Below are 27,145 nucleotides of genomic sequence, written 5' to 3'. Positions count from 1 at the left end.
CAGAAAAGCCAGTAGTTCTTAGCCAGGCGTGGCGTCTAACCGCCGCCGACGACATCGCTCTGACTAGCGAGTTGGTCATGTCAAGCCCACAATGAATAGGGGACCTCAATGTCATGCCATGATCGGAAGGTACAACACTGAGTACAAAGAAATCATGGGAATCCAGAGCCTTGGTGACATGAATGAGAATGGTGAAAAGCTCATAGATCTCTGTGCCCTGAACTGATGATAGGCAGTGTAGGAAAGTAGGATGTTTCTGGCATAGGTACTCCCACCTTTTGCAAGGTGTCAGTGTTTTTTACTGTAATTCACTCGGCTCCTGCTAATCATGACCCTAGTGTGTGTGCTCTCTCTCCTCAATTCTTTGGTAAGTACCTTGTACACTCCACAATTGATATTCCCCTGTAAGTCCTTAGTATATGGTGTTGAGGTACCAGGGCATTGGTGCAGCAGGGGTTTCTCATGGGCTGCAGCATGTATTATGCCACCCATGGGAGCCCATACAAACTGTGCCTGCAGGTCTGCCATTACAGCCTACTTGAAATGTGCACATTTCACTTCAGAGATAAGGTTTTCCCTATGTCCCGGAAACGGCACTGAAGACCTATAAGTCACCTCTAAGGTAGGCCTTACAGCCCACAGATAAGGTGCATGGATCTAAGTGTGTGGGTACCTACCGCACAAGCAGAAGTACCCTTACAAAGCCTGGACTTCATTCTCTGGGCTTTGTAAGAAAAGGGAATACATTGTAAGGTATGTAGTGGACTCTGGCAACTCGAGATGTCAAACTATTCATAATGGCTTCTCCGAACCTGGTCATGTTTGGTATCAAACATGTTGGAATCATGCAACTACACCGATTCCAGTGCTAGTTGCATGATACCATGTACTTGGGGGGTGCGATGTTGGGGTTTCCTTAGAGGACCACCCCAATACCTACTTGGCAGCCTTGAACGATCTGCCCGCCAGCGAATGTTTCTGCTGACCCCAGACACTCTTCTGCCCCGTACAATGAGCTCAACAGGGCAGTTGGATTTGGCTGAAACATGTTGATACAAATGAATTGGGTAAAAGAGACAGACGCTCCGTTATACCAGTTTTATTTTAATCCTACCAAGTGGGGCCCATATTAAAGATATGGGGGAACCCACCTAGACAATTTTAATCATATTGTTTCCTGTAACAGCGATCACTTCTGAGAATATGCGCTCCACCATGAGCATTGGTCTGCGCCATGGTGTGTTAGTGGCCCAACGATGAAGCATGCCACTATTAGTGGATGAGGGCAATCTTAACAACCCTATGGGCTGTCCAATAAGAATTCAGTTTTTTTACCTCCTTTTCGTTTCTCACAGAGCAGCCCAAGTGGGTTGTCTTTCTGTGTGTGAGGTACAGTGTCTTGTTTGGAGAGTGAGGGAAGGCTCAATCTATAGTCCCTTTTAATGTTGGTGGTCCTGCCAGCCACTAAGCCTCCTGCATTCTTCGTGGGCCAGCTCGTGGACAGCTACTGGATTCCTGCATCATCGCCTGGGCTCCACAGCTGGTACATGAAGACCTGCATACTACAGCAAGTACCTCCTGCAAGGGGTGCCATCGTGCTCCTGCTCCTCCTGGACAACTCAAGGTGGTTTGGACTTTGTCCTCTCTGCTTTCAGGTACTTCTTAATCAGAACCCACGTTCAGATTCCACCAACGTGGTCAACGAGACACTGTAGTCTATGGCTGTTCAAGATCCTCCATAGACATCAACAGGCGGTTTCAACACCACTTTGTACCTATGCACTGGTACTCCCTGTGGTAGGTATCCTGGATCCTTGGGTATCTACAGATGGGATTTCTCTCCAACCTTTCTAGATCCAACTGGGTCCTAAGGAAAGGACTCTGAAACAGTAAAATACCAAACACGACTTTCCCCGTGTAATCAGCTCATCCTCTCCCTCACCAAGGACCCGCACACTGCCAAGACCAACCTCCATGAGGGAATGAAGGCCGTCGCATGTCCTGCTACAACACCCTCCACATGCTCTGCAGAATCTACAAGTGGATCCCGACTGAAACTAGAAAAACGGTGACCCAAGCCCTCGTCAGCAGCAGGTTGGACTACAGCAACGTACTCTACGCAGGGATCCCGGCCAAACACCTACGACGACTACAACGCATCCAAAACACCTCCGCCTGAATGATCCTCAATATCCCTCGCCGCAACCACATCACCCCGCACCTGAGAGACCTACATTGGCTCCCCTTCAACAAAAGGATCACTTTCAAGCTCCTCACCCACGCACACAAGGCACTCCACAACACCGGACAGCCTACCTGAACAGTAGACTCAGCTTCTACACCCCCACGCGCCAGCTCCGTTCCGCCAGCCTCGCCCTCGCCGCCGTCCCCCGCATCCAACGAGCGACCTCCGGTGGCAGGTCCTTCGCCTTCCTCGACGCAAAGACCTGGAACACCCTCCCTACCCACCTGCGTCTGACCCAAGACCTGCTCACCTTCAGGAAACTCCTCAAGACCTGGCTCTTTGAGCAATAGCAGCTCCCCCTCCCCTCAGCGCCTTGAGACCCTACGGGTGAGTAGTGCGTGTGAGAATTTGGCCTGATATATGATGTCCACTATTCTGGTGGGCACCTTGTATCAGTCCAAACAACCCTTATGGTGATGGTTGTAAAGTCAACCTTATAGACCAGCTATCCTAGTGGGAGCATGGACAAAGCAGTCTTAGGCTAAACTCAAGAGGGCATGTGAAGCCAGCTGTTTTACCATATGCAATCCCTTTAATACCAAATGAAAAGACACCACACAGGTTATATATGAAAAATATATATGTATTTATTACTAAATTCATCCTCTGAACTCTTTATGAGGTCAGAGGCACAAGCACATAATAAGATATCTAATCAGCAAACAATAAGCTGCACAAAATACAGTAATGCCCTAGGGGCACTTCGAACCATATACTAAAATAGTGGCATAAGAACCTCGTCACAAACAAAGGATAGGCCTAGGGCCTGGAGAATCGCTGGGGCTACGCTGTACTACCAAAGGTTAGGGAGCAGGAGACCCACGGGATGCGTGTGCAGTGTCTTTACACACACGCTAGTTACCATAGAGTTAAATTGGGAACGAAAGAATTGGAAACTAGTTCTTTTAGGTCACTTCCGGATGGACTAGGAGAAAGCTACTTGAAACTAGGACACTAGGATAGTCACTACCCACAGGAGTACCGAAATGCTCGTGTTACCTCACGCACAGGAAGCGGGTGCATAGGTGTCAAAGTGTGTTGGGTTTCGTCGCTGAATCCTAGGGAGCCTTGAAGAAAGATGCTGCAGGCGACCAGGAGGGAAGTGTCCGGTTGGATCCAAGTGCGGATCGAGGATGAAGAATACCTGAAAGCAGAGGGGACAGAGTCTGGGTCACTAGCCAGTGACCAGGAAGGAACCAGGAAGGAACCAGGCGATGTCACGAAGCAATCCGGTGATGTCGTGAAGCTTGCCTCTGCAGCCACGTGGACCAGGAAGTGTCGACGACAACCAGGAGCTGGATACGGACTGTCCCACGAAGGCTCTCGCTGTCGGCGGTGTCGGCTTCCGGATTGGAGTCAACAAGCCTTGGCAAAAGCAACCCACGCAGGAATCGAAGATGGCTTACGGATCAGACTAGCAAGGTCTGATGGGCTTCTCCTTTTGAGGGAAGCAGGGGCAAGTCTGGTGCAACCAGACCAGCGGTGTAAATCAAAAGGTTAATCGTCACAGAGGCCACTAGCCAACGGGCAAGTGACCGGACAGACTGTTCGAGCAGGAAAATGCAAACGGGCCCCACGCAGAACTCGTGGAGTGTGGAGGGCTGATCTTCGGTGCAGTTGGTGCTCGGGCTTCTCAATCCCCAATGCACAACTTCGAGGGTGCCTCAGAAGTTGCACGGAAAGCAATTCGCTGGCTTTCCAAGATGGCCGGTCCCACGTCTCTCGTCGCCTCCACGGGTCTCAGCTCTGCTGTGACTGTGGATCGGGTTGTTGGATGTCTGGAAGTCCGGGTCTTGTCAGGCTCTGTGCTCGGGCTCCAGCGGGAGCGTCGACAAAGCAAACCATTGATCGCTTGATGGTGCCTGCTTGCACAGGGTGGTCTCTCCTTGACCACAAGGGAGATTCTTCAGTCTTCTATGTCGAGTAGAAAGTCGAAGGTCCAGAGTTTCGGTTCAAGTTTCAGTCAGGATAAAATCTAAAGTCTTGTGACTCAGCTCCTACCTACAAATTTAGGGGCTGGATTACCTGCTAGGTCCCTCCTATGGGTGGGACCCAGAAAGGGGGTGGGTTACACCCTTTTCCCTTGGTCCAGTTTCGCGCCAGACCTGGGGCTGGAGTGCCCCAGCAGCGGTTTGAACTGGACTATGCATGGGACACCTTGTGTGCCCCAGGCAGTGTCTCATTTCATTCAGCCCTCCCTGCTCCAATACACTATGGCCTGTCTGGGGTGGTGCTAGCACCTCCCAAGACAGGAAACCTATTGTCCAAGCCTCCCTCGCTGGAAGGACTCCCAACAGCAGGAGGTCAGACTTGTGTCTGTGGCAGCAGTATCCATTTTGTGATTCTGAGGCTCTGGTTAACTTTAACCGGGATTAGTAGGAACAACATGTCTTCTCCCTCTAGAAGGGTGGAATGCTACCCCCGTCGCCAGAACTGGCGACGGGGTAGTATTCCAAAGCATATGACACCTTACACGACATGTTTTAATAAAGCCAAACCAAAGTTAGCATTCAACCGCGAGGATTATAATGCACTTAAGAGTATATGGTATGGCTATATCCTAGAACAGCTATAAGGACATGGTTCCGAAAGCTGCAGACAGGGTCAGCTCATGCTAGAGCCTCATCTCACATAACACCAAGCACTCTGCCTTCAGGATTGTTAAGGCCTGCCATAGGGGTGACTTATATGTGCATATGTGTCTAGATAGAAGGTTAGATATAGGAATACTATACCTAAGCAAGGGGTGATTACATGACCTTGCCCCAGCTGAGCGATCAGCCAGTTCTGTCAGTTTGGATGGCCAGCCAGGGGTGGCAAAAGATATGCTGCAGCCCCTGGTAGGCCTTGGATGCACCTATGCCCTGGGTACCTATGGTACACTATACAGGGGATCATAAGGTGACCCAATATCCAATTGGAGATGTACCTAAAGTACATGGAGTCCATTTTACAGTGAGAGCAGATAGCCTGGGGCGCTGATTAGCAGGATCCCAGGCCAACTAAGTCGAAAACCAGCTAAACACAAGGCAAAAAATCTGGGGTAACCATAGTCAGGTATCCACCTTCCTACAGTGCGCTTTACACATTGTTTGATTGATTGATTGATATAAGCAGTCAGTGTCTCTGTTTGGAGCAAGAGGCCTCACCAAGATTCTATCTTCCTTCATTGAGAGACTGAGGTATGCTTTATGAATGTTTAGGTATCAGTATTATGGCAACAAAGATGACTGTGCTTCCACATGCCTCCTGAATCAATATTCTCCCATAAAGAGCTGTAACCAACACTCATCCTCATAGTTTGTGGTGGAGCGCAAATGCAAGCAAAAAGGAGCCAGACTGCCTCATACAGAAGGACCAGGCCAAATCAGGAACATCTTTAGCAACCACCAGGGGTCCCTGCACTGGTTTTGCTTACACTGTGCTGCCACCAGTGCCTACATTAACTCAGATAATGTAAAAGTTAGGGTGTAAGTTGTAGAGCATACAGCTCAGAAGCCTTTGGTTTATGGTTCCTAGTATTGGCTGCAGACAAAATTGTATGAGCAAAAAGAAGTACCTGGATCTATTCTGAGCCTGCAAATTGAAGTAAAAACTGTTCGTGATACAACCCCATTATCAACAGGTGTAACTTTCACTCTTACTGCCTGCAAGTCAAAATAAAGCTTTAAACATATGGAACCAAAATAAGACATTACACTTATCAAAATCATCTGAACTCACCAGTTAATATATTTGATGGAAGCATTGATCTGTGCTCCTTCTTCCACAAAAGAGGAAAAATGACCTGGAACAGTGGAAGTGACTTGGGCAACTCTCACATAGGACTGTACAGCACCACACTGGTTTCAAATACACAAAGCTCCCCCCACATTTGATAAAACTCTATGCTTAGCGGTCATTGTGCTGACTTTCAAATAAACAAAAACAGCTATAGCATTACCCTACAATTCAAAATAAATCTCACTCACAGTGGGAACTAGACAGGCAAAAAACCCAAGGCATCCTGCAGGTCAATACATTTCTTTACTATCTCATAATCTGTATACAGTAGCAGAGTTTTCAAACGCAAAGCACCCTCTAGCTAATAGTATGCATAGTAATTCCTTCCCAGACTTCTCCCATGTGACAAGATAGAGCGAAATGTGGCCCAAATCAGACAGTAATACCAATGTTATTAGCCCAATTATTTCTATTTATCACAAGATGAAGAGAATGCTGAATGATACTGGGTTGTGGTAACAGAGCATTGTGCACTCCACAATACATATTTCATGTTGTAAGTCGAAAATCATTGTTCAGTCAAACTCTGTCACTTGCCTGCATAATTAAGCAGCAGGAGGTGTGTTGTATGCTCATCAATAACCTTTTATCTGCAATCAAATCTTATTGAAGTGGAAGCATATCTCTATCCATGCAAATCTTTCACATGGGGTGGGTGGAGCAGGGCTACTAGAAAGAGGACATTAAGAGTGCAGGAAAGGGAGACACGCAGTGAGGTAAGAGAAATCATGAAAAGTTACAGGTAAAAACAAATTCAAGGAAAAAGCATAGTGAAGGGAATTGGGAGCAGTTAGGAAGGAAGAATGGACAAACGAAGGAGGGAAAGAAAAGGAACGCCAACTTATTTATAAGACATAGAAAACACCATCCCTGCAATTTATTTACAGAGAAAAAACGAGTTAATGTGACAAGTACTACTGTTACGAAACACAATCACACTAATGAAAAATACCATATTCATCCATTCACAATGCAATCTGTACCACAATAAACCTTTTCATATAAACAAAAGTTTAGCTGTCTCCTCACCTATTCTAACCATACAAAGTACACATGCCCAAAATGCATACATCTTTAGAGAATGCGCATATGCAGTATGTAATACTGGGGGGGAGGAGCTCTTCTTGAAAAGTATGTGTGCATACAGAGGAGGCATGTGCTCTTGTTAAGAGTTTTAACACTGTGCATTAAATAACCATATTAACATTTTTCCATAGAGCATTATTCAACATAAACAGGCAAATGATTACCTTCACCCACTGCTCACTTTTGTGATATGTAAACATGAGAGAGATGCCGATCCTTCCCAGCAACTTTTTATCTACTCCATTATGAAGTGGATCCTTCTTAACTGCAAAGTAAAAATATATATATATATATATCAGTGACCTGCTGTACCAGACTCGGGTAAGTACTCCTTATTGCATATATTTTCAATTATTGGAAACACCAGTAGCTGATGGTAATTAACAGATACAGACTACAGATTTACATCAGTGACTTGAGTTTGACCCCTGTGAGGCTGTAGCTTGACAAACCATTGCGTTCATACATGTGAAAAGAATCTGCTCTGTTCCACCAACTCATCAGGCACATATAAGAGACAGACAAAGTGTAGCCTGTCACTATTTGTGGGGGGTGCTCCTAGGAGAGCCTGAGTATTAAGTTTACCAAGGAGAAGTGTGGCTCAATGGTTAGAGCGGCAGACCCTGATGCAGAGGTCTAGCCTGGGACCAGGGTTCAATTCCTCGCCACGGCGGGTCTTGGCCTCAAAATTCCACGGACCTGATAATTCTCGCCTCGGTGCCTATTCTAATCATGGGTCCCACTCTGCAACTCTGGGCAATAGCTTGCTTAATCTCCACAACGGCCCCCACAACGCTAAGGATGCCTGGCCTCCACCTTGGGGGTGCCCAGGAGGGGAAACAACCATTACAACGCAACTTTTACAACGCAAAAACTATTACAACGCATGTATTTACAACGCATGTTTTTACAACGCATACCATTACAACGTAAGTATTGGTAAGTATATAATTATATTTAAAATGTTATATGTTTGGTTTTTTTTAAGGGGTATTTTTAGGGTTCAGGGTCAGTTTTGGGTTTTTGGGTAAAGGGGTATTTTTAGGGTTCAGGGTCAGTTTTGGGTTTTTGGGTAAAGGGGTATTTTTAGGGTTCAGGGTCAGTTTTGGGTTTTTGGGTAAAGGGGTATTTTTAGGGTTCAGGGTCAGTTTTGGGTTTTTGGGTAAAGGGGTATTTTTAGGGTTCAGGTCAGTTTTGGGTTTTTGGGTAAAAGGGTATTTTTAGGGTTCAGGGTCAGTTTTGGGTTTTTGGGGTACAGGAGTATTTTTAGGGTTCAGGGTCAGTTTTGGGTTTTTGGGTAAAGGAGTATTTTTAGGGTTCAGGGTCAGTTTTGGGTTTTTGGGGTACAGGGGTACAGGGTAAAAATAAAGTAAAATTAAATTTAAATTAAATTATTTAAATGAAATTAAATTATATGAATTTTAATTAATTTACATTAAAAAAATTAATATATACTTACCAATACTTACGTTGTAATGGTATGCGTTGTAAAAGTACCTGCGTTGTAAAAACATGCGTTGGGAATACATGTGTTGTAATGGTTTTTGCGTTGTAAAAATTTAGTTGTAATAGCATGCGTTGTAACGTCATAGATCCGCCCAGGAGTGGACACCTCACAGGGAAAGCCAGGATGGGTTCCACAGCGGTATTCGTACAAGCGCCTTGAGACCCTTGCGGGTGAGTAGTGCGCTATACAAGTATCAATTTACATTTTTACATTTACAATTTACATTTACCAAGGAGAATTTGTTTTCTTCATCCCCCTTAAAAGTCTTGGAAAACAAACTAGTAGCTAAACAACACTGGGACATGCACACAGTGTGAAAACATTAAGCAAATAGTTAAGAACGGTTTGACCAACATTAAGACTGCCTTTCAGAGAATAGTGCTTCCAAACTGGTGTATGCTGGTGGAATGAGCACTGATGCACTGTAGCAGCCGAGGGCAGAACTCAGCCGGGGGAGTCCTTGGTTCTGCGCAGGGGATGATCTGGCCATCTGTTTCAGTATCAGCAGACGGGAAGGCAAGGCTCTTGGTGTGAAGGAATATTACTCATTTACTTTGCTCAATACTACAGGGCAGTGTTGGCATGCTTGCAGCTCCAGTAATCATGAAGGTTCTAAGATGGTGAGAGGCTCCTCTGCGTGCAGCCTGGGATGCCAAGTTGAGACTTCGGAGGAAGGAGTAACTTGGTACAGAGTATTCGTAACGCACGTAAGGCACGAGGTCAGCTATTTGATCTCTCTGTTATGTTCTGGGCCCATGATCCGCCCCTGGCGTAAGGGGCGTGCAGTGTTGAAGTCATGTGACCTGGTATAATAAAGAGAGGCTCCGCACGCACGTACGCAGGCAGAGACGGGCGCACGGAGAGCCAGCAAGTTATTCCCAGTGTCTGACTCTGTTATTTCTAGGGCCACGTGTTAGGCCTAGTTAGACCTCGATACCCGACAGAGTAGACCCCTAGTTGTGATCCCCAAGGTTGTCACGACCCATCTGCAGGACACAACAATTGGCGACGAGGGTGGTTGCTGAATCCTCGCTGGGTGTGGGTACCTGCCTCCTGCCCCGTGTGGCGGCCGCGAGCCTGTCCCTCGGCTCGTGGTGCTCGTGCCGTGCGGTGTACCCCACCCCCACACGGACCGCTTGGAGGAGCGACCTGGCGCATGGATGTCGAGTAGGTGCTTCTAGTCCTAGCGCCGCACTGTGCCTCTCAGCCCGGGCGTGAAGCGCGCTTCCTTCCGCTCAGCCCGTCGATCAGGGCGGTGCCCTGTTTCAGCGCACGCATCTGGTGGGCGCGCCGGGTGCCTGATCCGGCACGACCTGGAGGATGGCCACAATTCCGCCCATCGAACCCTTTGTGGTGGAGGGTGCGCCCTCAGCGCTCGCTCCCAAATGGAAGGAGTGGGTGGATAGACTCCTAGTGTTCTTCGAAGCTACGAAAACACACAAGGAACAGAAACGGGCCATGGTGTTACATCTCGGTGGCAAGGACATTCACTCCATTGCTCGGACCCTCGCGGAGGCGACCCCCAGAACTCATCACACGCTGATCAATGCCCTCAATGCCCATTTTGAGCCCATGGCCAATCAAGATTATGAACGGTTTGTGTTCCGACAAGCGCGTCAGCTGCCGGAGGAATCGTTGGACACATCACACTCGACTCAAAAGGTTGGCGCTGACGTGTGGTTTTCAAGATACCACTGAAGAGATTCGGGGGCAAATTATACAGGGATGTGCATCGGCCAAACTGAGGGAACGGATTCTGGAGGAGTCTGGCAAGCCGCTGACGGAGATCCTAACTCTTGGCCGCACGAAAGAACTTTCCAAGGCCAGAGCTGCGCACATGGAAGCTGCCTTGCAGGCATCGGTCAAAGTGGAACCGGTTAACAAGATACAGGCCCACACGCCCACCAAGTGGCACAAGAGACCGCCCACTCAGGGTGGGGCGTCGGGACAGTCATGTGGCTATTGTGGAGGTCCGCAACACCAGATGGCAGAATGCCCAGCACGTGGTAAACGGTGTTCGGGATGTGGCAGGCAAAATCACTTCGAAAAGGTGTGCCGTTCGAAGAAATTCCGCAAACCACGCCCCGCTGTGCAGGCCATAACGGAGGGGGAACAGAGTCCCAGTGACATGGATGACGATGAGGAAGAAGAACGGTCGGTGCACAAGGTGCACATGATCGGCACCGCTGCCCGCCGCACCAGGCCACTGCCTCAATGTGCCATACAAGTGGCGGACCAAGATTTAATAGCGGTAGTGGATACGGGCGCATCCATAAACCTTATGAGTGTCTCCCTTTACAGGACCATGACCACGCCTCCGGTGCTGAGCCCCACCCCCATCACCGTCTTTGCGTATGGGCAAGACACCCCTCTCAAGATCCGAGGGAAATTCAAAGCGGTCATCCGCCATGGGAATAAGACTATCAGAACCAACATCTTTGTGTCGGAAGAAGGCCAAGGTATGCTGCTGAGTTGCAGAGCAGCCGAAGATCTGGGCGTGGTGACATTTGCCTTCGGAGTCCATGAGGAATCCGTTCAACACCTCCTCATGGAATACCCGGACCTTTTTGAGGGCATCGGCAAGTTCAAGGGTCGAGAGATTCACCTACACATTGATCCAACGGTGCAGCCGGTGGCTCTGCGACACCGTCGTATTGCTTTCCATCTACGGCCGCTGGTGGAAGAGGAACTCCATAAACTGGAAGCGGCGGGCATAATCGAGAAGGTCTCGGGTCCCACCCCCTGGGTCTCGCCCATCGTGGTCACCCGGAAACCGAAGCAACCCGGAGCGGTCAGGATCTGCGTGGACATGCGCCTCCCTAATGCTGCCATAAAACGGGAGCGTCACATTACTCCCACCATCGATGACCTCATCGGAGAGATGGCAGGTGCCCGGTGGTTTTCGAAGCTGGACTTACGATCAGGATATCACCAGTTGGTGTTGGACATGGAGTCGCGCAACATTACCACTTTCTCCACCCACATTGGCCTTCGACGATACACTCGGCTCAGTTTCGGAATTTCCAGCGCAGCAGAGGTATTTCAGAATGTCATCCAGGAGTTAATTGCCGTAATACCTGGAGTGATAAATGTCAGTGATGACATAATGATACATGCCCGCACCATCCCTGAGCACAACCAAAGGCTGGCCCAAGTGTTTCGAAGACTCAGGGAAGCAGGACTAACGCTCCACAGAGAAAAGTGTGAGTTCCTGCGGGACCGGATAGGGTTTTTTGGATACATTTTCTCAGCCGATGGTGTCAATCCAGACCCTGACAAAGTGAAAGACATAAAAGATGCGCCACCCCCTCAGACCGTCACTGAAGTCCGGAGCTTCCTGGGCATGGTCAACTATTGTGGCCGGTTCATCAGAGACTTGGCTAATCTCACGCTCCCCCTACGGGACCTCACCAAAGACTCCACTCCATGGAACTGGGGACCTGAGCAGGAAAAAGCATTCCGAGATATCAAAGACTCTCTGTCCAACAACACCACTCTTGCCTTCTTTGACCAACGAAACTTCACGCTCATTGCAGTGGACGCTGGGCCTGCTGGACTGGGAGCGGTTCTCATGCAAAGAAAAAGGGACGACATTGACTGGACACCTGTCGCTTTTGCGAGCAGATCCCTCACGGACACGGAACAACGGTACTCGCAGATCGAGAAAGAAGCAATTACCATTCATTGGGGGTGCCGACATTTTCACCTGTACATCTATGGCAAACCATTCACGGTGGTGACTGACCATAAACCCCTGCTGTCTGTTTGCGGGAACCTCATCCAAACCGCCGCCTCGCATAGAGAAGTGGCTGCTCCAATTGCAGGAGTACAACTGCACAATTGAGTATCAGCCTGGAGCAAGGAACCCGGCGGACTATCTATCACGACATCCCAGGCCAGCCACGCTCGAAGAGATGGAGGAGGCTGAAGAGACGGAGGCTTATGTCAAGTGGGTGGTGGCGCGATCATGTCCTCGTCCCCTCTCTATCAGTGACATTGTGAACGCCACAACACAGGATGCCTGTCTCCAGAGGGCCAAAGAACTCATTCACACGACCAACTGGCATCGGGCCAAGGATGGGTGGAAGGTGCTCACCTCCGAGGCTCAGAAAATAATGGAAAGCCTGTATCATGTCCGGGAGGAGCTCAATGAGGATGAAGCGGGATGCCTTCTGAGAGGGAATCGCTTAGTGATACCCTCAGCCCTAACTGATCAAGTAATACAGTTGGCACATGTAGGTCACCAAGGAATAGTCAAAACCAAGGCACGCTTGCGGACTAAGGTGTGGTTTCCCCTGATGGACGATATGGTAGAGAAGGTGGTGAGGACATGCGCTGCGTGTCAAGTGACCGGGGAAGCTCCTCGTGAAGCCCCGATTGCAGTGGAACCTCGCCCACAACAGCCATGGGAGAGGGTCAGCATGGATTTTGGCAGTCTTCCGGATGGCAGGTATACGTTGGTCATGATTGATGACCATTCTAAGTATCCGGAAGTAGAGATAATAACCAGCACCACTGCCGAGAGTGTCATCCCGAAAATAGAACAGATCGTTGCCACTCATGGGGCCATGTGTGAGCTCCGCACAGACAATGGGCCCCCATTTCAAGGACAGGAGCTGGCTACCTATCTATCATCCCTGGGCATTCGGCATCGACGCATCACTCCGCGCTGGCCACAAGCTAATGGGGAAGCTGAACGCTTCATGAGGACTCTGAATAAAGTAATTCGCATTGCCCATGATAAAGGACAGTCGGTGGAAATGGCCATTTTCACGTTTCTCCGCAGCTACCGGCAAACCCCGCACTCAACTACGGGGATAGCCCCGGCGCATCTCCTGCTGGGACGGATCATACCCGATTCCATTCCTCACCATCCACAATGGGCACCAGCAACTGTGAATGAAGAACTAATTGCACGCAAACGAAAGAATGCCTTTGCTAAGATTAGCCAAAAGAGAAGAGCCACGGTGACACAATTCAGCAGAGGGGATGTGGTACTTCTCCGCAACAGGGTGACCAGTGGAAAGTTCCGTTTGAACTATGAAAGAAGACCGTGGCGAGTAATTGGTGTGAAAGGAACCCGTATCACTGTGGTCCGAGGAAGAGAGACTGTAACCCGAAATGTGTCGCACTTTAAACATTTCCATGGGGATTCCAAAACATCTGGTCAACCAACTCTGCCGACAGAAATCGAAACTGCCCAGGACTTGCCAGGCCGGGAGCCGACGCTTAGTCTCGAGGTCACCCAGAGTAGCACTCCAAGGGCGGTGATCAAAGAGATGGAGGGCGGCGCTGAGGCCCAGGAGGGGGTGTCAGATCCGGAGGAGGCCGACATGGAGGCGCCTGAGACTAACACCGCCCCAGAAACAGACTGCTCAAGCCAGAGGGGCGTGCATCAAAGGCTGAGAAGAAACCCGACGCCTTCCTGCCGACTACGCGATTACCTCACGTAAGACTGTTTTATGTATCAGTATTTGAGTACGATGTTCAGTAATGTGTCCTACCCGTTGGTAGTGATTTTGGAAAGCGGACTTGGGGTCTATGAAGATTATTGCAATAGACTGTCCATCAAGACTGCAGTGTTGAAGTTGTTTGAGTTTTTCTTGTTTTAGGAGGAATGTTATGTTCTGGGCCTATGATCCGCCCCTGGCGTAAGGGGAGTGCATTGTTGAAGTCATGTGACCTGGTATAATAAAGAGAGGCTCCGCACGCACGTACGCAGGCAGAGACGGGCGCACGGAGAGCCAGCAAGTTATTCCCAGTGTCTGACTCTGTTATTTCTAGGGCCACGTGTTAGGCCTAGTTAGACCTCGATACCCGACAGAGTAGACCCCTAGTTGTGATCCCCAAGGTTGTCACGACCCATCTGCAGGACACAACACTCTCCTCTTGCAACTGCTATACAAGGACAGTGCAATTTACCTGTAACAGTGTTGTGGTTAGGGTAATATTTATTCATAACCGAGATGCAAGGTCGCTAACTAGACATAAAATGGAATTTTCAGAGTTCTTGTTGACACACGAGTTAGATACAGCTTTTGACACTGAAACCTGGGCGGATAATACATCTTGGTTCATGACTTGGTTCAGGCAATCACAGCTGGCCATATGATTTTCAATGTAGACAGAGTAAGTAAGAGAGACCCTTCCATTTCGGCATACTCTATTTCGATTCCGTGGCTCCGTGTTTTCGCGCTGACCGCTGCTGAGGGAGACAGTGCCGCGGAACCACCGAACCGCTGATTCACCGCTCTGCTGCCACACGGTCCCCCCCTTGCGGGCCCCCGCTGCTCCACCAACACCGCAGACCCCCGCAGTGGCGCAGACCCCCGCAGTGGTGAGTGTGCTGCGGGGAGAGGGGTGTGTGTGTGTGTAATTGGGGGGGGGGGGGGGGTAGGGAAGGGTTAAGGAGGTCTGTTTGCATCTCCACGTGGGGAGAGGGAGCGCAGAGCCGAGGAACTGAGGAGGATGCAGGAGGCAGCTGTGGTGTATGGAAGGCGTTTTGAAGGCCCAGGAAGGCCTAGTTGAAACAAAGATAAAGGACCATATGGAGGACAAGGAGCAGCGGAGGTGAGTGGACTGGAGAGGGCTCTTAAAAGCATTTTGGTCATTTTAAATACGACGCATCTGACACACACAAACTACACCGTACCTGGAACAGTAAAGCTACAATTTTGAACTGAACCAACTCTGCATCCGCACGATTGAACAGATGGATGTGGCTGGAGAAGGAGGAGCTGTGCTGTGGACCAGAGCTGTGCTGCGTTCTGTGTCCCGCGTTCCGCTCCACTTAGGGTGACCAACTGGCATTGGTGCAAATTCAGGACGGTGAGTGTAGACATTCAGGACAAAGGGTCAAAATTCAGGACACAAATTCAGGACAGGAGGTCAAAATTCAGGACAAAACTTCAGGACAATAGGTACGTTTTACAGACACATCAGAGGTCGCGCAATAGTATATAAGTAAGCCCAGCCATTTCCAAACATATTCAACCGTTTGCAAACCTATCCATCATGTATCCTTCCATCTATAATTTCACTCATCCATCCCTTCATCCATCCCCTCATTCATCCTTTCACTCATCCTCCATAATCCATCCATCCATCCACCCTTTCACCCTATCCATCTGTACACTTATCCATCCACTCTTCATCCCATCCATCCATTCACTCATCCATTCAGCGATTTACCCTTTCACCAATCCAGCCATCCTTTCCCTTACTAATCCTTCCACCCATCCACTCTTTTAGTCATCCATCCATCCTCCCTTTCTCTCTCCATCAACCCTTTCCCTTAGCCATCCTTCCTTCCATCCATCCATCCGTCCACCCACCCATCCATCCATCTACTCATCCACTCATGAATCCATCCATTGACCCTATCACTCATCCATCATTTCACTCCTTCACACATCTATTCATCCTTTTGTCCATCTACCCTCCCTTTCACTCACTCATCCATCCTTACATCCACCCTTTCACTCATACGTCCATTCATTCACCCTTGCACTTATCAATCCATCCATCATTTCACTCATCCACCTACCCACCCATCATCCACCCAACCATCCACCCACCCACCATCCACCCATCCATCCATCCATCCACTCATCCATCCTTTCACCCACCATCCAATCCACTGATCCATCCTTTCACCCACCCACCATCCACCCACCCACTCATCCATCCATCCTTTCACCCACCCATCATCCATCCATCCTTTCTCCCACCCACTCATCATCCATCCATCCAGCCATCCTTTCACCCACCCACCCACTCTCCATCCTTTCACCCACCCATCATCCATCCATCGATCCATCCGTCCTTCCCCTCATCATCCATCCTTCCCCCTCATCATCCATCCATCCACCCACTCACCATCCATCCATCCTTCCCCTCATCATCCATCCTTCCTTCCCCTCATCATCCATCCATCCACCCTTCCCCTCATCATCCATCCTTTCACCCACCCCCTCATCATCCATCCATCCCCTCATCATCCATCCATCCCCTCATCATCCATCCATCCTTTCACCCACCCACCCATCCATCCCCTCATCCATCCATCCTTCCCCTCATCCATCCATCCTTCCTTCCCCTCATCCATCCCCTCATCTATCCATCCTTCCCCTCATCCATCCATCCTTCCCCTCATCCATCCATCCTTCCCCTCATCCATCCATCCTTCCTTCCCCATCCATCCTTTCATCCATCCTTCCCCTCACCCATCCATCCATCCCATCCATTTATCCTTCCCCTCATCCATCCATCCTTCCCCTCCATCCATCCTTCTCCTGATCCATCATCCTTCCCCTCATCCATCATCCAGCTACCCTTCCACCCATACATCCAGCTATTTACATTTTCTCTCCATCCTTCCCCTCACTCATCAATCCATCCATCCTCTCTCATTATCCATTTATTCAATCTTTCATTCATCCATTCACCCTTTCACTAATTCATTCAGCCATTCACCCATCCCTTCACTTCACTTACTTACTCGCCCACCATTCCATATTAATTTTGAGCTGAGCCCTTTTGAGAAGAGGCCCATTAAGAACGTCACCCTCGCTGCAGGGGTCGTTCCAGGACTGGGACAGAAGCCACCCATGGCGGAGACAGGATCCACCACAGGGGGGGGGACAAGAGCCATCACAGGCGGGGGTGGACTGGATCCACAACATGGGGGGGACAGGAGCCATCACAGGCGGGGGGTGGACTGGAGCCACCACATGGGGGGGACAGAAGCCATCACTGAGGGTAGGGCAGGAGCCATCACAGGAGAGGGAACAGGATCCACCAGGGTGGGCACCGGGGTGGGCATGCAGTATTCTAGTATCATCTTGGGCTCCTCGCCCCCTCCTGCACAAGACAACGAGAAGACAGGCTCTCTGTCCAAAATGTTATCCCCCACTGTAATGTACAGTACTTACAGGAGATACTCTAAGAGAACTGATTGTCCTCCATACTTTGTTAATCAGTGTGGGTGCGATTGTGCCATTTCTTTATTGTATTACATTATAGACTGCATGTTTGAAGAACTGAGGTTTGCTTACAATTTAGTGACAGTAATTAAGCTCGGTGAAGAAAAGCACATGCTGCCTCGGTGTAATCAGGGGTGTAATCTGTCCGAGTCTAGGGGCCTGGGTAGAAATGGAATGTGTGAGCCCCCCTCTAAATAGCAGAGACATGATGCATTCAGGGCTGTTTGCATGTGAATAGATGTCGCTGCTCCTGAAGCTGCAGCCTCTCCCTCTGTCACCTTCAAAGCACCTCTTAACAGGTCATCAAGGGCTGGAGGTGTGAGGGTTGCCATCCCGCTGTGCCTCTCCAATGCTGCTGAGTATCTGAGGAGCTTTGGTGCAGCATCGGATTGAAGAAGGGAGGTGGGTGCAAGCTGTGCCGGCTTTAGGGTGAGGCAACCGGTGCCCTGTTAAAATGACAGACAAATGGCGTCCGTTAAAGAATCCTTCACGGACAACGGACAGACGGCCGAAATTACGGACTGTCCGTGAAATTTACAGACGGTTGGTCACCCTAGCTCCACTGCCACTGTGAGCCTCGCTGTAGGGGATTGCCCGCTTGCTTGCTCCAGCCTCCGCTGAAAGGGTTGGTTGCAGTGACTGTTGTCGGACTGTTGCTGTCGGCGGTTGACTGCCTGTGGGGTTGCGGTCTTCTTGTTGAGGCAGCAGCAGTCGGCAGCAGCGTTGAGACGTTGAGAAATTTCCGGTTGAGTAGAGCCCTGATTCCAAGGAAGCGTGGTCGAGCTAGAACTGTATGATTGAGAGAGGAATAGTGCCCACACAGTCATCTGCTCCCCCCTGCACATTTACATTTGCCCATATAATGATTACACCGGACACATTGTTTATGGGTAAAGAACTGCTGCAGGTTTATTTTCATACAACAAAAGTATGACGTTTTAGTGGGTTATCTTATGGGTGATCCAGGGCAGGCAGCCCCTCACTGCCCCGCCCGCCTTATGAGCCAGCCGGCACGGTGGGTCGACGCCCGGACAATGCAGCACCTTTGCAGATCCCCTTACGGATCACGTGATCATGTCTTATACTCCCGCCCCTTTTAGGGCGGAGCGTGGTATGGCACACCCCCAGTTGGTCAGGCCCCCCCAACCGCCCGAAGGACTAACAGGGCGCCGTCGCGGTTTTCCCGGAACACCCTGCGGCTCCAGGTCTTTGGCTCAGGCACCCTTACTGTGCGAGGCAGAGGTACCCTTACTGTACCGGTCTGCCGCAGAGGTACCCTTACTGTACCCGTCTGCCTCCAGATGGCCCTGTAACTCCGCCTGCAACACAAAAGGAAACATTAAAAGATCCAAATTGCATGCCGCCTGCCCCGCTGCTGGGTACGGGGATAGGGTGGGTGCAGCGCGTCAGGCAGGCAGCACAATGATCGTCAAAGAGGTCGATCTGGGGGGCGGTAGGGGCCTAAATACCCGGGCCGCCCCCAAGCCTGTGCCCTCCCCAGGACGCCCGCACGGTGCACCCGCCCAGGGGAGGGGCTAGTGAGCCACCAGAGCCTCCCCCTCCTTGGGACCAAGAGGGATGGGGGCGAGGGGGGGGCTCCGACTAGTGGGCACTAAAGCACAAGTTACTACTTGTGTAACGATATATCTGTAAGAGACATTAGTTAGTATTAGATTCCTTACCTTAGAATATCCCCAGGCGTCAGACTGGATCCGGAAATTTTTGCGCAGCAGTACCCTTGCGCGTCGGTAGGCGTCGTCTACGGCTCCGCGTCCGTCTTCGGCGTCGTGGGCGCCGTGATGACGTCGTCGGTGTACTTAGACGCCGCCTCCGCGTGCTGACGTCAGTTCTTAGACACAGCTTTTCCGCGCCAGAAACGCAGAGCCATGTTAAAAACCAACACTGGTGCCATTGAAACTAGGGCCCTGAAGGGGACAACCCTAACCCTAGATATTGGTTCGCAGAACGGGGAGGATGGGTGGGTCGGTAAGGAATCTAATACTAACTAATGTCTCTTACAGATATATCGTTACACAAGTAGTAACTTGTGCATCTGAAAGAGACACGTTAGTATTAGATTCCTTACCTTAGAATAGATACACCAGCAATACCAACCCCGGTGGTGGGTCTGCGAACCAATAATCACACCAGAAAGTCCAGGAGGACGGAACAGCCAAAGAAGCCATCCCTCTGGACTTGGCTGTCCAGGCAGTAGTGTCTTGCAAACGTGTACAGCGATGCCCACGTAGCTGCCTGACAGATGTCTTGTAAGGGCACACCCCTGCCCAGGGCAGTGGTAGTCGCCGTGGCTCGGGTAGAATGAGCCCGCAATCCAGCAGGGGGCTCCTTCGTAGCCAAGGAGTAGCATGCCTGGATACACAAGATGATCCACCGGGAGATGGTCCTCTTGTGCACCGCTTTCCCCTTCTTAGCGCCCACGTAACCACCAAAGTCATCCACCCGGAACTGGCGTGTGCGATCCAGATAAAACGAGAGCGCACGTTTTGGGTCCAGACGGTGGAGCCGCTCTTCCTCTTTAGAGGGATGCGGTGGCGGAAAGAAGGTTGGCAAGGTGATAGACTGCCCGATGTGGAAGGCCGTGACAACCTTGGGCAGGAAAGATGGTTTGGTACGTAGCACCACTTTGTCCGGATGGACAGAAAGGAAAGGTGGAGTACAAGAAAGAGCCTGGAGCTCACTCACTCTCCTGGCAGAGGTGATGGCAACCAGGAAAGCAGTCTTCAAAGTTAGAAGCGAAGAGGACAGTTTTGAAGTGGCTCAAAGGGAGCGCACATCAGAAATGTTAGAACCAGGTTCAAGTCCCACTGAGGCATAACAAACGGAACAGGAGGAAACGTGTGAGTGATGCCCTTAAGAAATCTGTTTACAATAGGGGACTTGAACAAAGAAGGCTGATCAGGTAGCCTGAGAAAGGCTGAAAGGGCAGAAAGGTAGCCCTTGATAGTGCCCAGAGCAGAGCCCTGCTGGGCAAGAGAAAGAAGGAAGAGAAGAACCTCAGAAAGAGGGGCAGCAAGAGGATCCACAGCCTTTGCTGTGCACCATGCCACAAATCTGTTCCACCTGCAGGCGTATACCGACTTTGTGGAGGGACGCCTGGCTGCCAGAATGACGTTACAGACTTCATGAGGCAAGTCAAATGGCCTCAACTGTCGCCGCTTAATCTCCAAGCATGGAGGTGGAGACTGGACAGGTTCGGGTGGAGGACCGTCCCCTGCTGTTGCGACAGAAGGTCCTCCTGAAGAGGCAGACGAACCGGGGGATCGACTGACAGACTGAGTAGCTCTGGATACCAGTACCTTCTCGCCCAGTCCGGAGCCACAAGGATGACTTGGGCCCGGTCGCGCCTGATGTTTTTCAGCGGTATAGGCGGAAAGGCGTACAACAGACCGCAACTCCACTCGCGACGAAAAGCGGCTCCGAGCGAGTGCCGCCTTGGAAATTCCAACGCGCAGAACTGATGACATTGCACGTTCTCTTCGGTGGCGAATAGATCTAACCTAGGCTCTCCCCATCGCCGAAAGAGGCCTTGCGCCACGTCCGAGTTCAGACGCCATTCGTGATCCATCATGCACCGACGGCTGAGTTTGTCCGCCCTGGCGTTCAGAGAACCTGCCAGGTGTTGAACCACCAGGGTCACGCCCTGATGTTCCAGCCATTGCCAAAGGCGCAGAGCCTCCTGACAAAGGGTCCATGACCCCACCCCGCCCTGTTTGTTGCAGTACCACATGGCGGTGGTGTTTTCCGTGAACACCTGCACTACACTCCCCCGGACAGAGGGGAGGAATGCTTTCAGTGCTAGACGAATCGCCCGAAGCTCCAACAGGTTGATGTGGAGTCGAGCCTCCGCCGGAGACCAGAGGCCTCTGATCTCTGCCTCTCCCATGTGGCCGCCCCAGCCCTGGAGGGACGCGTCCGTCACAACTACGTGCTCCGGTTGGGGAAGGGAGAGGGATCTGCCGCTGACCCAATCGCGGTCCGTGAGCCACCACTGCAGCTGTCTCGCAGTGCCCTCCGAGATCAGGACATGGTCGGATAGGTTGCCTTGATGCTGGGCCCACTGAAACTTCAGGTCTCACTGCAGAGCCCGCATCCGCCACCTGGCGTGATGCACCAGTAGGATGCAGGAGGCCATCAGCCCCAGAAGCCGCAGCGTCAACCTGACCGAAACCCGGGATAACGGCTGAAAGATGGGAATCAGAGCCTGAATATCCCGGACCCGCTGCTCGGGTGGATAAACCCGAAACTGCGCCGAGTCTAGAACCGCTCCGATGAAGAGGAGCTTCTGAGAGGGGCACAGGTGTGACTTTGGCACATTGATGGAGAACCCCAGCTGGTGCAGGAGGTCTGCCGTAGTCTGGAGGTGGCTGACGACTGCCTGGGGCGAGCCCGCCTTTAACAGCCAGTCGTCGAGGTAGGGGAAGACTGAAACCCCTAACCTGCGCAGATGAGCTGCGACCACCGCCATCACCTTTGTGAACACCCGTGGGGCGCTGGTAAGGCCGAAGGGGAGCACGGTAAACTGAAAGTGCTTGTGGCCAACCGTGAACCGCAGGTAGCGCCGGTGGGCCGGCAGGACGGGGATGTGGAAATAAGCGTCCTGCAAGTCCAACGCCACCATCCAGTCTCCTGGGTCTAGGGCAGCTAAGACCTGAGCCAGTGTCAGCATCTTGAACTTCTCCTTCTGGAGGAAGCCGTTGACGTTCCGTAGATCCAAGATAGGGCGTAGGCCCCCTTTGCCCTTCTTGGGTACCAGGAAGTAGTGGGAGTAGCAACCACACCCTACTTCTGGCCCAGGAACGCGCTCGATGGCCCCCTTGGCCAAGAGGGCCGTAACTTCCTCCTGCAGAAGTCGCAAGTGATCCCCCGATACACGGTGGTTCTGCGGTGGCATGGCTGGAGGAGTCGCCTCGAAGGGGAGGGAGTAGCCCCTTCGGACAATTTGCAGCACCCACCTGTCCGAAGTGACAGTGGGCCAGTGGAGGTGGTGATGGCGAACCCTGCCTCTCACTGGCGTCACATGGGCCTGAAAGCACGGACTAGGAGGGTTTTGAGGCGGATGCTGCGGGGGAAGGTGTGGACTGACCTCGCCGTTGAACCCTACCGCTTGGACGGCGGATACCACGGCCGCCACCGCATTGGGTATTGCCCTGCGGAGCGTGGCTAGCGGCACGTGTGGGCGCACCCCTTCCGTGGCCACGAAAGGAGTGATAAGCAGCCGATTGCTGGCGCGGGGCCGAGAGGCCCAAGGACTTGGCCGTAGCCCTGGAGTCCTTAAAGCGCTCAAGCGCATGGTCTGCTTTGTCGCCAAAGAGGCGACGGCCATCGAACGGCATGTCCATGAGCGTGTTCTGGACATCTGCCGAAAAGTTGGCGGACCTCAGCCAGGCGTGGCGTCTGACCGCCACCGTCGTTGCCATCGCTCTGCCTAGTGAGTCGGTGGTATCCAGCCCACACCTAATGGAATACTTGGCTGCGTCCCGGCCCTCCACAAGGGCTTGGCCGAGTTTGACCCGTACCTCCAACGGACACTCAGGCAGCACATCCGCGACCGTATCCCACAGAGAGTGGGTGTAACGGCCCAAGAGGCATGCGGTGTTGGAAGACCGCAGACCCAGACTGATGGATGAGAATATTTTCTTTCCATACTGCTCATACCTCTTGGATTCCCTGTCCGGCGGGGCGGACGGGAATGCGGTCTGGGAATTGGAGGCCTGGATGACCAGGCTCTCGGGGGTGGGGTGGGTGGACAGGAAACATGGGTCGCCCGGGGCTGGGCGGTGGCGTCTGGCCACGTTCCTATCTACGGGCGAACCCGTAGCGGGCTTGGACTAAGTGCCCAGAAGAACGTCGGTCAAGGCCTCATTAAAGGGCAGCAGAGGCTCGGCCGAGCTTGCCTGCGGTTTAAGGACCTCAGTGAGGAGATTAGTCCTCACGGCCGCGACGGGGAGCTCAAGGCCCAAGGCCTTGGCAGCCCTCATCAGCACCACACTATAAGTTGTCCCCTCCTCCGAAGCCACGGTAGGAGGGGAGACAAAACCAGTATCTGGAGAGGTGTCCAGGCCACTGGCCTCCCCAAGGTCTCCTGTCCAGTCCTCTTGAGACGGACACTCCCTGGTCAGAGGGTCTTCAGACCCCTCCCAGTCCTCTTCATCACCCATCTCCTGACATGCAGGGTCCTCATTCAATGGGGCCTGTTCATAAAAGTGAAATTCACCAAACGGCGTCTGGAGCGGCGCCCATCGGGGCCGTCCCGACGCCGGAACAGGAACGGAGGTGGAACTGGGGACGGCGCCGCCCGAGGTGACACCTGAGGGTCCGACGCCGGGGAGGCCGTAAGATCCACCGGTGACGAACCAGATCCCAAAGGAGGACCAGCGGCGTCCTGCGGCGCCGGCCCCGAAGGCGACGGCGGCGCTGGAACAACGGCATCGGGGCCGGAGCCGCCGACCCGCTAGGCCCAGACGGGTCCGCTGGGCCCGGAGGCGCCGCGGAGCCCGTCGGAGGAGAGAGTTTCCTCATGGCCATGAGGAAGCGCTCGATCTCCTCCTGCGTCGCGTTCAGCCCAGGGACCGGAGGGTGTGGAGCCGAACGCGGCGCCCGCGACTCCGACGGAGCCGCGTGGGTGGTGTCACCCGAACCCCCGGCCGCATCGCGCGAGCGTCGGGGGAGTCAGAGGAGCGATGACGCCGCTTGGACTTCTTGTGCCTCTTACCTGACGACGACTTCGACCCCGGGGGTGTGCGGCCTACTCTCTGAGCTGTGGTGAGTCCGAGCCCGCGACCTGTCCCTCGACCTCCCATGGGATCGGGACCTCTCACGGCGCGGGACCGACTGCTGGAGTTCGAGGCGCCTACGGGACCGCTCCCGCCTGGCTTTCGAAGAGAGGGCCCGGCAGTCGGAGCAGGCCTTGTCGTCGTGGTCGATGCCCAAACAGGACAAACACACGCGGTGAGGATCCGTGACTGACATCAGTCGGTCGCAATCGTCGCAGTGCTTGAAGCCGGGCATCCCTACGGCACCGTTCGGAGTCGAGAGACTTCGACAACAATCAAAAAGGATCAAAAAGTTAGTCAAAAAATGACTAGGGTTACTGCTTTTTCCAGATCTGCGCTTGCTGGCGCGGAAAAAAGAAGAACTGACGTCAGCACGCGGAGGCGGCGTCTAAGTACTCCGACGACGTCATCACGGCGCCCACGACGCCGAAGACGGACGCGGAGCCGCAGACGACGCCTACCGACGCGCAAGAGTACTGCTACGCAAAAATTTCCGGATCCAGTCTGACGCCTGGGGATATTCTAAGGTAAGGAATCTAATACTAACGTGTCTCTTTCAGATAGCCTGCCCTGCTAATGTCCCCCTGCGGGGGACGCGGACAGCGGCATAGTGCCCACACCGTCATCCGCTCCCCCCGGCAGATTTACATTTGCCCATATAATGATTACACCGGACACATTGTTTATGGGTAAAAAACTGCTGCAGGTTTATTTTCATACAACAAAAGTATGACGTTTTAGTGGGTTATCTTACGGGCGATCCAGGGCAGGCAGCCCTTCGCTGTCCCGCCCGCCTTATGAGCCAGCCGGCACGGTGGGTCAACGCCCGGACAGTGCAGCACCTTTGCAGATCCCCTTACGGATCACCTGATCATGTCTTATACTCCCGCCCCTTTCAGGGCGAGGCGTGGCATGGCACACCCCCGGTTGGTCAGGCCCCCCAACCGCCCCAAGGACTAACGGGGCGCCGCCGCGGTTTTCCCAGAACCTCCCTGGGGCTCCAGGTCTTTGGCTCAGGCACCCTTACTGTGCCAGGCAGAGGTACCCTTACTGTACCGGTCTGCCGGACAGGTACCCTTACTTTACCCGTCTGCCTCCAGATCGCCCTGTAACTCCGCCACAGCTCTGGAGGAGGCTATCGTCGATGACAGAGCCCCCACCTCTGCGTTCCTTACTTGCATCCCACAGCTTCCAGTGCATCCTGCACATCCAGTAGAAACATATCCATCCCAACCCTCGACAAGTGCAACCAATCTTTCTCATAATAGCCTTCCACTCTTGCCTGTATCAGTGCATGCCGTATGAACCCAAACCCAAAGCCTCTTCGTTCCATGTGCATGCCGTATGAACCCAAAGCCTCTTCGTTCCATGAACTTCTGCATGGCGTGAATGTTCTACCGCAGCTATGGATCTGGCCCCCCGCCACTCCCTACGTGGAACAATCTCTGACCACCATATCTCGCATGACCCCAGTCTGTTGCTGATAGCCCCGATGTCAGTTTGCATGGTCTGTATGAGTGCCCTCCTCCCCTTGTTGACCAAGTCATTGCCACCCAAATGGATAATCAGAACATTGGGCGGGGGTCCCCCTAATGCAAGGTGTTGCTCTAGGCTGTTTCTCGTGCTGCTCCATCTCATTCCAGGGATGCCCATCCAAACAAACTGCGTCCATGCGAACCCCTGGGTCCAATTCTTGTGTTGCCCACTGTGTCAACCTGGCAATATAGGAGTGTCCCAGCAGCCACAACCAACAACCTGGTGAAATAAAGGGGGGGGGGGGGGGGGGAGACGCCATCTTGTCACACTTGTTTAATTTGTCTGAAAACACTGCACACATTGATTACACAAATTACTCACAAAACACCAATTTCCACTTCATTGACTTCGTACATTTAGGGACGAATGTAACGCTGAAAACAATTCGATTGCCAACGCCCCACGCCCTTGACGCCTACAGGCCCCATCCCCGCCTTGAATGCAGCCGTGGCTGCGCCAATTCTGAAAGAGTGGCTTGAAAATTTTCTACCTGAACTTATGAGACCGGCCTGAGACAAGGCGGCGGCCATGATGCGGTCGAGCTGAAACCTAGTCAAGGGCGCCCCATCTGCATGTATAAGGAAGAGCCCCGGGTTCGCCGGCCTTATTCTCAAGTATTCCCTTACTGTGGTGACAGGGCAGTATCTGGGGTCCCCCAAAGCTTGCAATATTATTGTCGCGCCCCGGCCCGCCTGATCTGTCTTGGATCTCCGAATGCGAAGTACCAAGTGGTCAGCCGCACTTACATCTTGTATGGCCATGGCCGCCTCTGCTGTGTCTGTCTTGGCTTTGGGGACGAGCTCACTCACCCTGAGAGCCCCGAAAAATGCCAGGCAGAATGCTGTTGTGAAAAGCCTGTCCTCGAAGGGGGAGCTAGTGACCTGTGGCACCACCTCTATTATGCCCTGCAGGGATGGGAAATCTATCGGTGCCTTGGCGTCCGGGATCCTAACCTCATCCCTCGCCCACCCCTTCAGTGTCGCCCTGACCTTGAATGAGCCAGTGGGGTCGTGGCCCCCGTTGAGCCTGGTGTCATGCCTCAGAGCAGCCAGGTGGCCGCACACCCATGAATGACTTGCCGGCGTCCTTGGCCCAAACCACAAAGACCTCCACCTGCTCCTCCAGTAACATTGCCTCTGCTTTCACCGACTCTATGACTGTCCTAAATGTTCGCAACTGTGACCCATATTTCTACCTTGTTGCCGGAGCC

General features: G+C 52.3%; 1 protein-coding gene across 1 annotated transcript in view; it reads right to left on the bottom strand.

The window, feature by feature from the left end:
- The window catches only part of TOPAZ1 (testis and ovary specific TOPAZ 1), a 2,142,665-nt gene that overhangs the window by 474,102 nt on the left and 1,641,418 nt on the right, over positions 1-27,145 (bottom strand). The window contains exon 15 of the mRNA XM_078663910.1: positions 7,279-7,379. Within this exon, the coding sequence (XP_078520036.1) occupies positions 7,279-7,379 (101 nt within the window). The remainder of the gene's footprint in view (positions 1-7,278; positions 7,380-27,145) is intronic.

Source organism: Lissotriton helveticus, chromosome 10 (assembly GCF_964261635.1).
Source record: "Lissotriton helveticus chromosome 10, aLisHel1.1, whole genome shotgun sequence".
Lineage (NCBI taxonomy): Eukaryota > Metazoa > Chordata > Amphibia > Caudata > Salamandridae > Lissotriton > Lissotriton helveticus.
This window is presented reverse-complemented; position numbering and strand designations above follow the sequence as displayed.